The sequence below is a fragment of the Acomys minous genome, assembly GCF_964271855.1.
Source record: "Acomys minous genome assembly, chromosome: 15".
Classification (NCBI taxonomy): Eukaryota; Metazoa; Chordata; class Mammalia; order Rodentia; family Muridae; genus Acomys; species Acomys minous.
Window position 1 is genome coordinate 74940404 of NC_140497.1, and position 13904 is coordinate 74954307.

A 13904-nucleotide genomic window follows, 5' to 3' on the forward strand; every position below is an offset into this window, starting at 1 on the left:
TAGATGGTCGTGAGCCATCATGTGGTTGCTGGGAACTGAACTCAGGACCTCTGGAAGAGCAGCAGCCAGTGCTCTTAACCTCTGAGACATCTCTCCAGCCTCGACTTTTTAATTTATTTATTTATTTATTTATTTATTTATTTATTTATCCTCCAGCAATTTCTGTTGGCTGGCCCCTGGCAATGGCAGTATAAAGAAACAGAATCCCAAGACCAAGCCATACAAACAGTAGCAATAACAATAGATGCCATTTTATATATTTTTTCATTCATACATATTTATTTTATACATGTGCCTACATACACACACATTGCCGGATGTGTGTTCGGCCAGGCATGGGGGCACACATCTGTAACTCGGCACTCAGGAGGCTGAGGCAGGAGTTTTGAGTTTGAAGGTAACCCTGATTACATCATGAGTGGCACCCGCTCCCCGGGGGAAAACAAAACCAACCTAGTTAAGTTTGCTTGCGCAGCCATTTCTTCACACAGCTGAAGATTCTCCCTGACACACTCCTAATGTTTTAGTGAAACACGTGATTCTTGCAGAGTGAAACTGCAAACAAGTAGACAAACCAAACATCAGTAAAGCAATTTTAAAAACCCAATTTTCCCAGGCATGGTGGCACATGCCTTTAATTCCAGCACTGGGGAGGCAGAGGCAGGCGGAGCTCTGTGAGTTCAAGGTCAGCCTGGTCTACAGAATGAGTCCAGGACAGACAGGGATATTATACAGAGAAACCCTGTCCTGAAAAAACAAAATCAAAAAACCAAACCAAACCAAATAAAACAACAACAACAACAACAACAACAAAAATCAAACAATTTTACCTACAATTTTTATTTTATATAATTTGTATACAACATTCCACACCCATTTTTAAGATAAACGTTGTTGTCAGATTCATTCCCCGCAGGCACCACCAGGCTAGCTCAGTACATTCTAAGGGGCCTTCTTCCCCCCACCCCCCAAGACAGGGTTTCTCTGTGTAGCCTTGACTCGCTTTGTAGACCAGGCTGGTCTCGAACTCACAGTGATCCTCTGGCCTCTGCCTCCCAAGTGCTGGGATTAAAGGCGTGTGCCACCACCGCCCGGCTTCTAAGGGGGCTTCCTGAGGGTTCTTTCCAAGTCAATCCTCAACCCAAGACCCAGGATCACCACTGTCTGCCTTCTGCAACTATCGATCAGTTTCGTGTTTCTTACAGTTTCATATAAGCAGGATCATACTCTATATTTTGAGATTTATCCACATTTTAAGGGAATCCATAGTTGTATTTCATTGCTGAGGAGCGGCTGGGCACAACAACCACATAACTTGTTTATCTAGGGAGGAACTCCAGACAATTCCCATTGTTTAACTATTATGAGTACTCAATGAATAAAGCTATCATTTTGATGGATTTTTTTGGGGGGGGGGAAGAGGGTAGACACATGTTGTTCTTTCTCTTATATAATTACCTTTGAGTGTAATTGTTGAGTCATATGGAAATATATTTTTAACTTTTTAAGAAGTTGCCAATCTGTGTTCCAAAGCCTGGTACACTTTATAGTCTCATCAACAGCACATCAGTGCTGCATTGTATCCTGAGGAACATTGACGCGGCCAGTCTTCCTAACTTTCCGGTTCTACCAAGACTAATGATGTGACCTTCATCTCATGTGCACTAGGCTGAACACGTACCACCTTCGTGATGCCTATGCTCACGTAGTTTGCACATTGAGTTTGTATCCCCCCCACCCCGTCCCCCAGTCTGTTGTTTGCTTCTTTAATTCTTCTCCCATTGTCCTAGGTGCATTTTGGTGGTTGTGGCAAACACTCTGACCAAAGTCACGTTAGGAGAGAAAAGATTTATTTAGCTTATAATTCCAGGTTACAGTGCCCACAAGATCTAGGATTTAGGGGGGTGGGGTGTAAGAATTATTGGCAGGACCTGGAGAGATGGCTCAGTGGTTAAGAGCCTTTAATCCCAGCACTCGGGAGGCAGAGGGAGGTGGATTGCTGTGAGTTCAAGGCCAGCCTGGTCTACAGAGTGAGTCCAGGAGAGCCAAGGCTACACAGAGAAACCTTGTCTCGAAAAACCAAAAAAAAAAAAAAAAAAAAAAAAAAAAAAAAAAAGAATTATTGGCAAAAGGAAATGAATTTGGAAAAATGAACACAATACAAACACAATCCACAGGCACCGGTAGATGAGGGAGCCAGAAGTCATGAGTGAAGTAAATTGAGGACATCTTGCACCACTCAATCAGAGGATCAGGCCATCAGTGAGAGAGATGAGATTCCAGAGGTCTCCACGCATCGGAGCTCATCAGCTGGTGAGACTGAGGAGGGTGGAACAGAGGGTTATAGCAATGTATATGCAGTAAGATTGAAGTGGTTCTTGATTCCCTATGAGCATATACAGGGGGAGGAGGTCCCCCTCAGTCACAGTCATAGGGGAGGGGAGTAAGGGGAAAATGGGAGGGAGGGAGGAATGGGAGGATACAAGGGATGGGATAACAATTGAGATGTAATATGAATAAATTAATAAAATATATTTTTAAAAAAGAAATAATTCAGGAAATGGTGTAGAGACCACCTAATTAATAAGACAGCAGCCTGATATGATGTGCCCGATAAAGCCAGCAAGCAATAGTGTAACAGAGAAGAAGCAAACAAACAAAAACTAAAGCTGTACTTGGCTTCATTTGGGCGTGTCTGTGCAAACATTAGACCCTTGACTTATTTTGATGGTTTTATTTGTAAATTATATAATCTAAGAAATAAAAGGAACTTTACAGAAAAAAAAAAAAGATTTAAGTGGTTGCTGTCAAAATGTATAGGCAAGTATGATCATCTTCATTTAGAATCAGTATTTAGTATTTACAGGGACTACATGAAGTTTCAAGGCCCATAAAAACAACAGCAAGTACATGACTACTGGTCCCAGTAAGAAAGGAATTACCTAGGAGAGAGAGACGCCAGAGCTAAGGGTCCCTGATTGAGCTCCAGGGCTGGCTGCCAGGAACAGTGGCCAGCAGGCTGTCATCAGACCCCAGGGAACGCCCTGCTGCGTCACAGGGCAATTCTTTATGAGATGTTAAGAAAGCACAGGCAGGAAAGAGCAGCACAAGCCCACAAAGACAGACATTTCTCCACAGGACTGGATGGTTTTCATCTTTAAAAGAATGCAAAGAAGTTTTAAAATGTTGCCTTTTCTTTTTCAAGTCATACTTGGCCAGACCAGGGTGACTAAGGACGAAGGTCGAGCTAGGATGCTGACGATGACTTGAGAATAGGACAGCATGTAAGGTAACCTTCTCAGGAAGTGAATGTCTCAATAATAAGCCTGGCTAAAGGGCCCCTGAAGTCCAGTATGGTAGGCAAGCAACCACTTGGGTTTTTTTGTGGGGAGGGGGGTGCTGGGGGGGTTGGTTTCGAGACAAGGTCTCTCTGTGTAGCCTTGGCTGTCCTGGACTCGCTTTGTAGACCAGGCTGGCCTCAAAATCACAGCAATCCGCCTGCCTCTAGCTCCTGAGTGCTGGGATTAAAGGCGTGCACCACCATGCCCGGCTCTTTTTTTTTTTTTTTTAAAGCAACAGAGAGTATGTACTATGACTGGAATATTTGATACTGCTAAAAGTCAGTTCTTGGGCTGGCGAGCCAGCTCAGAGGTTAAGAGCACTGACTGCTCTTTCAGAAGTTCTGAGTTCAATCCCTAGCAACCACATGGTGGCTCACAACCATATATAATGTGATCTGGTGCCCTCTTCTGGCCTGCAGGTGTACATGCAGGTAGAGCACTGTATACCTAATGATAAATAAATAAATCTTTAAAAGCCAGTTCTCCTTACACTATAGATCTAATGCAGCTCCAGTTAGAACTGCAACGTGTTGGGGCACAATTTCAGAAGCTTGCTATAGGATGTACGTGGCAAGAGAAGGGAACTAGGGCATGCAAAGAAAGAGCATTATGGAGTCGGAGAACTCATTTTTCGTGTGTTCACCGCCTAAAGCTACCCTGACTAAGGTAGGGTAGTCTTGGCAAAATGAAAAGCACACAGATCAGTGGCGCACAGGCAGAGGCCCACAACCCTGGTCCTTCCTCTTGAGCAGCGAGCTACCGACTAACTCCTTCCTTTGCCTCTGAGGAAGGAATTCAGTGGAGGGAACGGGGTACAGGGGCAGGGGAGGGAGAGACTTTGCTACAGATGATGATGAAAGAAATGAAAAGGCTAAACCCTCTTCTTACCCCATACACAAAATAATTTTTAAAATTATATTTAATTTTTTTCATTTATGTCTCATGTGTATGTGTGTGTGCGCGCGAGTGTGTGCATGCGTGCCAGAGCACACATGTAGAAATCATAAGACAACCTGCAGGAGTTGGTTCTCTCCTTCCACATGAGTCCTAAGGAATAAACTCCAGTTGGCAGGCCTCACAGCAAGAGCCTTCATCTGTTGAGCCGCCCCCACCCCCAGCCCTAGACTTAAAACTAACAGGAAATATAGGCCCATGCCTATAATCCCAGCAGACAGGAGGTAGACGCAGGAGGTTTTCGAGTTCCAGGCCAGCCTCAACAATCGAACAGCAGTAACCAAACAACACAGAACTCCGAGAACCATGAAAGGTCTAGAGAACATCAATAAATGTGTCAGACTCCTTAAATATAAAACCCAAGCCAAAACATAATCCATAAAGAAAAACCAAAAAAACAAAAAACAAAAATCTCTGCTTTTGACTACTAAAAAAAGGAAACGCCATGTCATGGACAGCACACACCTGCTAGAGGGTTTGTACCAAGCATCTATGATGATTCTCAAAGCTAACAGGAAAACTCAACTTAAAAACTCAAGGAGGATAAAAATTGAGATGCAATCTGAATAAACAAAAAGAAAAAAAAAGATTACGCAAAGTCAAAAAAAACCAAAAACAAAACCCAAGGGAAAGCCAACATGGTGGCACGTGATTACAATTTCAGCACTTGAGCTAGAGAGGGCAAGGATTTCATGATTTCAAGGCCTGGTCTATCTGTTGGGCCAGTCAAGGCTCCACAGTGAAACCTTGTCTCAAAAAAACCCAAACAAAACCAACCAACCAACCAACCAACCAAGCAAAACCCAAAACCCAACAAGAGGTAAAAGATAACCTCATCAAAGAAAGCGTGTGGTTGGCAAGGAACTGCTGAACATGAATCTCTGGTAAATTAAAGCCACCCAAGGGAACGGTGCCAACCTACCCAGATGGCTACAACTTAAAATATACTGACTGCACTGTGGCTGGAGAGCGGGGTCATGCTTGCTTTATGTATCATAGCGGGTTCTGTCCTAGCCACCTCAGAAGCAAACCCTGCCTCCGCCCCTCTAACAATGAGCTGTCTGTGTTTAGACCCAGGCATATAAGTGGAGTCATACCATGAGCGCTCTTTTGAGACGTTCCCCTTTCACATAACATAATTCTTGAAAGACCCATTCATGTACCATGTTATCAGTACTTACCCCTTTTATGGAAAAATAAATACCCTGCTGTATGGATATAGCATATATTATCTGTTCATCAGTTGACGGGGTTATTTCCACTGTTTGGCTATAATGTTGAACCCTGTGACTGTCACTGTGCACACTGCTATGTGGACTGTGTTTTCATTTCCCTTGGGGTTCTACCCAGAAGTGACATTTCTAGGGCATAGCATAACTGTGCTTAACTATGTGAGGACTGTCAAACTGCCTTTCCCATGGCTGGGATGTCATCCCTACCAACAGTGTGTGAAGCTTTTTAGTGTTCCCCAAGCTTTCCAAACACTATTATTTAAGCCCTTCGAGGTTTTTGTTGCTGTTGTTTTCGTTTGTTTGTTTTTGAGATAGGGGCTCTCTCAATAGCCCTGGAGGTCTCGGAACTCATGTAGACCAGGCTAGCCTCGAACTCATAGAGACCCACCTACTTCTGTCACCCCAGTACTGGGCTTAAAAGTGTCTGTCACCATGCCCAGTAGCCTTCGAGTTACAGCTGTCCTAGTGGATGTGAACTGTTATGTCCTCGGTTGATTCCCACCTGCTTGGAAGGTGACTCTTTCCCCACTGACTGGTCTTACCACCCTTGTTGAAAAATCAATTGACAGCAGACAGGGATCTGGTTTGGATCTTAGCTCTAGGCCGTCAGTAACAGGGCTGTCTTGTATCTGTGCTACTCAGGCTCCTGTGGTTTTGAGGTCAAGTTTGAAACCTGGAGTGTGAGTCTTGGCATTTGTGGCTCTTTGGGTCCCTCAACTTCCACAGGAATGGTGGGACCCAATCACCACTTTTTAGCAACAGGTTAGCTGAGTTGCTGAAAGGACTGTGCTGAATCTACAGTCCAGTTTGGAGAGTCTGTCAGCTTAACAATGCCATGTTTTTAAATTCATGCACATGAAGAGTTTTTGATTTATTTGGATTTAAAACTTTGGGTGGCGGGGCTGGGGGTGTTTAGCTCATGATAGAGTGCTTGCCTGGAAATCCCTATGCATGATCTTGGGTTCAATTCCCAGTATCTAAAATTTGTTTTCAGAAATATTTTTCCATGTCTTTAAAGCCATTCCCCTAAGGTCTTCGTTTTGCTGTGAATATAAATGAAATTGTTTTCTAAAATTTATTTTTGTATTGATCATTGCAAATGTGTAGAAGAAAATGATTTAAGTCTTTTGTTTTGGGTGGGCGTGGTGGCCCACGCCTTTAATCCTAGCACTTGGGAGGCAGAGGCAAGTGGATCGCTGTGAGTTCAAGGCCAGCCTGGTCTACAAAGGGAGTCTAGGACAGCCAAGGCTATATAGAGAAACCTTGTCTCAAAAACTAAAAAAGGCTACACAGAGAAACTCTGTCTCAAAAAACAAACAAAAAAAATTTCATTTCAAAAGAGACAGGGTTTCTCTGTGTAGCCTTGGCTCTCCTGGACCAGGCTGGCTCCGAACTCACAGAGACCCACCCGCCTCTGCCTTTCAAGTACTGCGATTAAAGGCGTGTGCCACCACCGCCTGGCTACAATTGATTTTTGAGTATTGATCTTGTATCCTATATAATCTTCTGAGTACACCTATTAGTTTTAATGGTGTCCTAGTATCCTTAAGATCTTCTCTATAAAGTTCATGTCATCTTTGAATAGAAATAGTTAAATAATTTCTTTTCTAATTTGCATGTATTTAAAATGTTTCATTGAGCATCTTCACAGAATGTTTCAGAAAGAGTCCTGACCTATTGCTTTCCTCTCTAAATGGAATGTGGTGATGGTTTCTAACTCTCCTTTTCCTTCTTCCTCCTCTCCCTCCCTTTCTTAATTTTTTGACAAGATCTCACTATGTAGCCCTGGTTACCTTGAGACTGGCTGCATACGAGGCTGGGATTAAAGGCCTGTCACCATGAGGAGCCTCCCTGTGTCTTATTCTATCTTCTCCTATCTCATTGTATCTGTACTGTTTCTTATTGTATCTTTTTTAAATTGTATCTGTGATATTGTTCTCACTGTATGTTTTGTGCTTCCTTAATGTATCTCTTTTTTTGTACTGCAGTCAAAGGGCTCTTACATTACATTTTTAAAAGGAAAGGGGAGCCAGGCTGTGGTGGCGCAGGCCTTTAATCCCAGCACTTGGGAGGCAGAGGCAGGCAGATCACTGTGAGGTCGAGGCCAGCCTGGTCTACAAAGTGAGTTCAGGACAGCCAAGGCTACACAGAGAAACCTTGTCTCAAAAACCAAAAACAAACAAACAACAAGCACAAAAAAATAAAAAATAAATAAAAAAAAAAAAAGGAAAGGGGAAAGCTATAGAAACAAGGGAGATAATTTAACTAAAAAATAAGAATAAACTGGGTGTGGTGATGCCTGTAATCCCAGCACTGGGGGGTGGGGGAGGAAACAAACTAAGAACGCTGGGTGTGGTGGCACTCGCCTTTAATTCCAGCACTCCCAGGCAGATTGCTGTGAGTTCGAGGACAGCCTGGTCTACAAAGTGAGTCCAGGACAGCCAAGGTTACACAGAGAAACCCTATCTGGGAAAAAACAATACAATACAAAAAAAACCAAAACAAAACAAAAAACACCCAACCAAACAAAAAAGAACAACAACCTAAGAACCAACTATAGAACGCAAAAGTTCGGTCTGTCTTCAAGTCACTTAACTCCAGAGTCAAATGTAACAGTGGCTACTAAACAGTTTAGATCACGTTATCTCTTTAGGGCACTAAGGGGCACCACTTTCTACCAAGGTTCACCATTCTTAAAAATCTCAAATAATCAGGGGGTCCCACTGAAAAGAGGCAAGGATTCTACATAAATAACAATGTTAAACCTGCACTATATATCTTTTCTAAAATGAAAATTTGAGGTCATGTTTATGCTTACACCCCCTGGGCTCTTCACTGCCCTCAGGACTAACTACTAAATTCTGCCTATGACAATAATTGTTTGTTTGCAGCCTTAGTCCCTAGTTTCATCTCTGTTCAAATGTGACTCAACATTTATCGAATTAGTAAATATTTATTGATCATTCAACTTTATTGATACTGCAACGTTTCTCAAGTTCCTTCCTGGGACAGGAGGGGAGGCAGCGGCTTAAGGAACATCTAGCCTTCCTCCCAAGGTCCAGAGACAAACTGAGGCACCATGCAACCGAAGTTCACCCTGGAAGCCAGTTGAGTTTCTTGGGCTTCCTTAGAGCACCGGTGAGGGCTTATGTACTGGAGGGTTAAGCGCTCCCTTTCTAGAGGTCACTCTGAAAACCGACATCACCCAGCAGGGATGAGGGCTTTCCAACAGTTTCATGGATGGATGCTCTCTGTCCTAGTCTTCCTAGCCTGTACTCTATCCCTTCCTGGAGGCCACGTGCAGTTAAGGCAGATATACATTAAAAACAAAAACAAACCTGTGGTGCTGGATACTCAGCGAGGGTCCCCTGGGTCTCACTGCCCCTCTATGAGGGGGTGCAAACAGTCAGCAAGCACAGCTGGGATGGTTGTTCACAAACAGGCACAGCTGAAGGCCCCCCCAAGATGGCAGTTGTTTGGCTCTGAGGGTAGTCCTGTGCAATATGTACATTCTGTGCTGGATGCCAATAGACAGATAAGCACTCTTGAGTTCACAGTCCTCTGAGGGATGTGATTACCATGACAACCTCTCAACTGCCTAGTTCATCAGCAACAAGGAACGGCTGGGGTGACTAAATCATAGCTCCTGCGTGTTGTCATCTGACCTTATAGATGGCGCCAGCCTCTCTTTTCATCTTAAACGTTTTAAGTTTGGATAAGAAATTATACACAATCCTCTTCTCCACCCCTCCTGATGAGCACCCCTCCCCAACCAAAGGGCAAGAGGGCATCCTGTTGGAGTCCCAGAAGAAAAGAATCCTTGTTTTTGAGAGCTTTTGCACAGCACTCACTCATGTGACAATCTTAAAAGCTTGGCAGGGTTTTGCTTACTTTGTCTTGACATTAATGAGGTCCCCGGTTCTCAAAGACCTGATAGCTATAGAACACAAAGCAATCAAAACAGAAGTCAGTGCTGTTCAACTCTGAGTGAGCCAGAATCAGGCTTTATGTCAGAGCCTCTCACTTTTCCCTCAACACACTATTCTCTAGGTTCTACCGCCAAGGGTGGGGATGCATTTCGGAGGCTACTAGCTCCTCACTTACCCCGTGGTGAACCAGTGTTGCCGGGGCCACTTACCCTCAGCCAAAGGCTAGGCAGGGCGTTGGAATCCTGTGGCCCACAGTGGGTGGTACAGGAAAGGCACATTTAGGGCCCCCATTAACTTGGATGTTTGAAATCTCAGGTCAGACTCTAAGGTCCCCCAGTTGCCCTGAGGGCGCATTCACGTGGGCTGAATACAACCCTTTAGTACCACTTTCCCTGCTCTTCAACCCACCTGGTTTCCTCAACTCACTCAAATAGCAATCCTCTTGTGGTCGTGGGTCCCCCACGTGGGTGGACACCCACAGCGCGCGACACCCCTCACCGTTCAGCTTTCGTCAGATGCATGCGCAAGGACCCCTCTTGTTTTTGAGGGGTTTGTTTGTTGCCATTTCGCCTGCCATCCAGATACAGTAATCTTCCAATATCTGCTGGAAAAATCCTTCCTTATAGCGGAGGAGCTCCCCAGTCCCACGCACCATGAGTCGCACCCACTTGTCAACCGCTTTGCGCATTCCCCACATCCCGCAACCAGGGTTGAGCGTGCACGCCTCTGGTCCCTGGGCCATCTGGTCTGTCTCTGGGGATCCAATAAAGTCCACTGACCTCTCCGGTGATGCGGTGGGAAACGCTCTCGAGCAAGCCCTCAAAGGGCCTAAATTCTCCAGCAAGGATGGGAGTTTTTCTCTTCTGTTCCCAGCAGCCGGGGGTTAGGGTCCTCCACCGATCAACTACTGTGACCTCTTCCTCTCCAAAAGCGGTCTCCAGCCCGGCCACACGCCACAGCGACGGCTTGCAGTAGCTTGTTTAGTCCCCTTTCTGATAGGAAGCCCAGCAGACCGGTAATTATTTCCTCGTGGGGCGCGCTCTGCCCTAGTGGGTTACCCATCACACTCTCTAACCAGGTTCCTTGCGGTGTGGGCGTGTCACCAGGGCAACTTTTCGAGATGCAGACCCTTCACCCAGTAGTCCCCTAGCTTCCCTGCCCCACCCCATAGCAGCTCCAGGTGCCGGCTCCGCGCAGCGCGTGGCAGCTCCGGGTTGGGACCTCCGCGCCTAGGCTTTTACGCGGATTCCAGCACGTGTTACAGCAGGGGGGAGTCAAGAAGAGCCCAGTCTCGGGACACCTTAGTGGCACGAAAGAAAGTTACAGAGGGGAAGGTGGCTGATTTCAGAATATATCATCCTGACAGCTGACTAGGATCATGGTCCACCCACCGCGTTCGGTTGGTCGGCTGGGGCCGGGGCGCTCTCTACACCCCCGTCCCGGGGCCACTAATGGTCGAGTCCAGGCGGGAGGCCATGTTGCTGGAATAAAGCGGGCGGGGCGGCGCGGGCGAGCAGATGCGGCTGGAGGCGCGCGGGTGTCGGGCGCGAGCAGGGCGCTGCCGCGAGGGAGGCGCGGGGGAGACCAGCAGGAGCAAGGGCGCTAGCAGCAGCTTGTGTCGGCAAAGAGCAGCCGGGCGCAGCCGGAGCCGCAGTCGTGATGGCCGTGGCTGTGGGGAGACCGAGCGTGAGTACCGGGGCCTCGTTTCCCCAGCGTGCTGATCCCGGGGTGCCGAGTGGGCTCCACTTCGGGGAGCATGCGGGTGGAGACTTGTGGGGACCAAGAGGGGGCTCTGGGTGGTGGCTGCTGGGGCTGTGGGTGTGTGCATGCATTTGGGCGCGCGTCTGTGGCAGAGGGGAGCTTGGGGAGCCCGCAGGCTCAGAGCCTACCTAATGCAACATTGGGTCGCCTTGGCGCGCCCCTATTTCGGGGATGTGGGAGAAAAAGGATTCCTCTTTGAGGCGTCCTTAGATGGGGTTGCTTGAGCTGCTGCCTTCCCCAGCTACCTCCCTCTACCAGCGCACAACGTTTGGCCGGTGACAGTGGAAGAAAGCGCCGGCTGCGGAGGGTTTCCTCGCGGTTCTCTCGAGCTCCGGGGGCTATCGGGCTTGAGAATTGGGTGCTGAAGCGCTGTGTCACACGGCTGTGGAAGCAGATTCAAGGGGTAGGATAACCGTGGTGGCTTACCCCCGGTGCATTGTGAAATTCCGGACACCCTCAGGCGCCCACCCGAGTGACCCGGCCCTGCCCAGGATGTGGACAAAGCCCTAGGCATACACACAAAGTTTTCAAAGGGCTCTCTTTCGGGGTGGGTGGAAGTCCTGAAATACTCTGTGGCTACCAGCCGGGGGCGGCGGTACTGAATGCGGGGCGGGCGGGAGGGGGCCTGGAGAAGTGCTTCAGCACCCGAGGGCTGGGACGGGATGCTCCTGTCCGGACTCTGTCTAGGCCGGGGCACGCGCTACCCGACTGCGCCTCTGGGAGTAGACGGACTCTGGGTTCGCAACTCCGGAGCCAGCCAGATCGAGTAGGACTTCGAGGCTGTAGCTCAGGGTCTGCTCCCCAGCCTTGGGTGAAAAGGAGGGAAGGGGCGGTGGCGGCAGCTTTTTCTTTTTATTGAAAGGAGCCCAGCCCAGTGGGAAAGGCGGAGTCCTCTTTTCTCTTTCTCAGTTTCTTTGTCGACTTTCATAGCCCGCTTTTGCGTTTTCTGCCCTTGGGGCGCCTCCAGTAGAGTCCTTCCCTGGCTAGTACCTCATCTTTTCCTTCCCTTTCGAACTTTGCAGCTAGCTTCAGGTGGTAGCCTGACATTTTACAGATATAGAGAAAAGTCTTAGGTAGATGCTGAAAGCTGCGAAACCCCAGATACTCAGAATCTTTGCTTTTCCCTCTTTCTTTCTCCGTCCCCCCCCCCCTCTCTCTCTCTCTCTCACACACACACACACACACACACACACACACACACACACACACACACACACGTTCTGTAACCTGAGGAGTCTCAGCCCAGCAGGAAGTCCATGGGGTCACCCTTTGCAACATTTATCTCAATTTGGTGGTTCCGTTGCTTTTTTTGCTGTTTGAGGTGCTCTGAAAAACTTTTTTCCGACGGTCAGAAAATGAGCCCAGGTCATCCCTTAAGGTGTTACCATGGGTCTTTTCGGCCTTCCAAATGCTGTTAAGTGACACATTCTTAAGAACTTTGTCTTCCTCTTGACACAAATTACGCTCTTGTTAATTGGTTGGAGGCTGTCATTACTGAGGGAATTTGCATAGTCCCTGGGTTGATCTCTTTATTACTATGGTAAGAAAGCCAAGGTTAAATCTCTGCCCTCCCCTCACTTATTTTAAGGGCACAGGTTCAGAGAGCTAAAGCAACAATGTATGTTTTAGATTCCTCAGCAAGCGTCTGGGAATGTAAGTGTCTTGTGTAGGGGGTGTCTTTTTTGGTAACATCCACTGCCAGTGAATTCTTGAGGGCTGGGGGAGGTGGAAGAAATAATTTGCTGCACATTTCCAATAAATTAGTAAGTTCCTATGTGCCAGTTAAATACGAACAATATGTCGGTTTGAGATTTAGCTGTGTGGCTGTGATCATATCCAACTCAGGGTCTGCCAGCCATATGTGAGCTTAATCCTGCAGACCCTGTGGCAGACCTCTCATTCAAATAATAGGGAGATTTTGAAAGTATGTGTGTACAGAGGAGATTGCTTCCCTGGAATTAAGATCACATTTCTTAAAGCTTGAAAACAAGACACCCTAACACACACATACACACACAATTGTAGGAGTGATCAGAAATGGACTACAAAGTTGAGGGTGAGTGTGTGATCACATTTGCATAGGATGGTCAGAATGCAATTTTTTTTTTGAGACAGGGTTTCTCTGTGTAGCCTTGGCTGTCCTGGACTTGCTTTGGAGACCTGGCTGGCCTCGAACTCACAGCGATTCACCTGCCTCTGCCTCCAGAGTGCTGAGATTAAAGGCGTGTGCTGGGATTAAAGGTGTGTACCACCATCGCCCAGCTCCCCCTCTTTTTAAAAAAAGATTTATTTATTCATTATGTATACAGTGCTCTGCCTACATGACAGGAGAGGGCACTAGATCTCATTATAGATGGCTGTGAGCCACCATGTGGTTGCTGGGAATTGAACTCAGGACCTCTGGAAGAGCAGTCAGTATTCTTAACCTCTGAGCCATCTCTCCAGCCCCCAGAATGCGATCTTTTTAAGCATATCTCTGTAAGTTGGTTGGTTCAGAACAACCCCAGTCTGTGCAGAAGATTCTCCAAACCCAGCTCCTAGAAGTCTGGGCCAAATCTTTAATGTTGAAATTTTCTATCTCTTCAGCCCCTTTATCTGTCCCATGGTTTGGACAAAAGAAAGAAAAAGGGGTGGGAAGGGAAAGAGCCATGGGAGTGGACTTATTCATGAACGGAGTTGCCTTAGTT

The 13904-nt window shown here is 46.9% G+C and overlaps 1 protein-coding gene and 1 long non-coding RNA gene across 12 annotated transcripts in view; one reads left to right on the forward strand and one right to left on the reverse strand.

Annotated features, from left to right (window-relative positions):
- Positions 1 to 1833: 1833 nt before the first annotated feature.
- On the reverse strand, positions 1834 to 10755 carry LOC311585228. The gene is made up of 2 exons (XR_014775148.1): positions 9865 to 10755; positions 1834 to 2319 (listed from the first exon to the last, which is right to left on the reverse strand). It is a non-coding gene; the product is annotated as an uncharacterized lncRNA (long non-coding RNA).
- Positions 10756 to 10958: 203 nt separating this feature from the next.
- Positions 10959 to 13904, forward strand: part of SEPTIN11 (septin 11) — a 92427-nt gene continuing 89481 nt past the window's right edge. For all 11 annotated transcript variants that reach the window (XR_014775144.1, XM_084760179.1, XM_084760182.1 and 8 more), the window contains exon 1: positions 10959 to 11142. Coding sequence is in view for 10 of the 11 variants with exons in the window: in XM_084760179.1 (XP_084616305.1) it covers positions 11116 to 11142 (27 nt within the window). In the remaining variant the exon portion in view is untranslated. The remainder of the gene's footprint in view (positions 11143 to 13904) is intronic.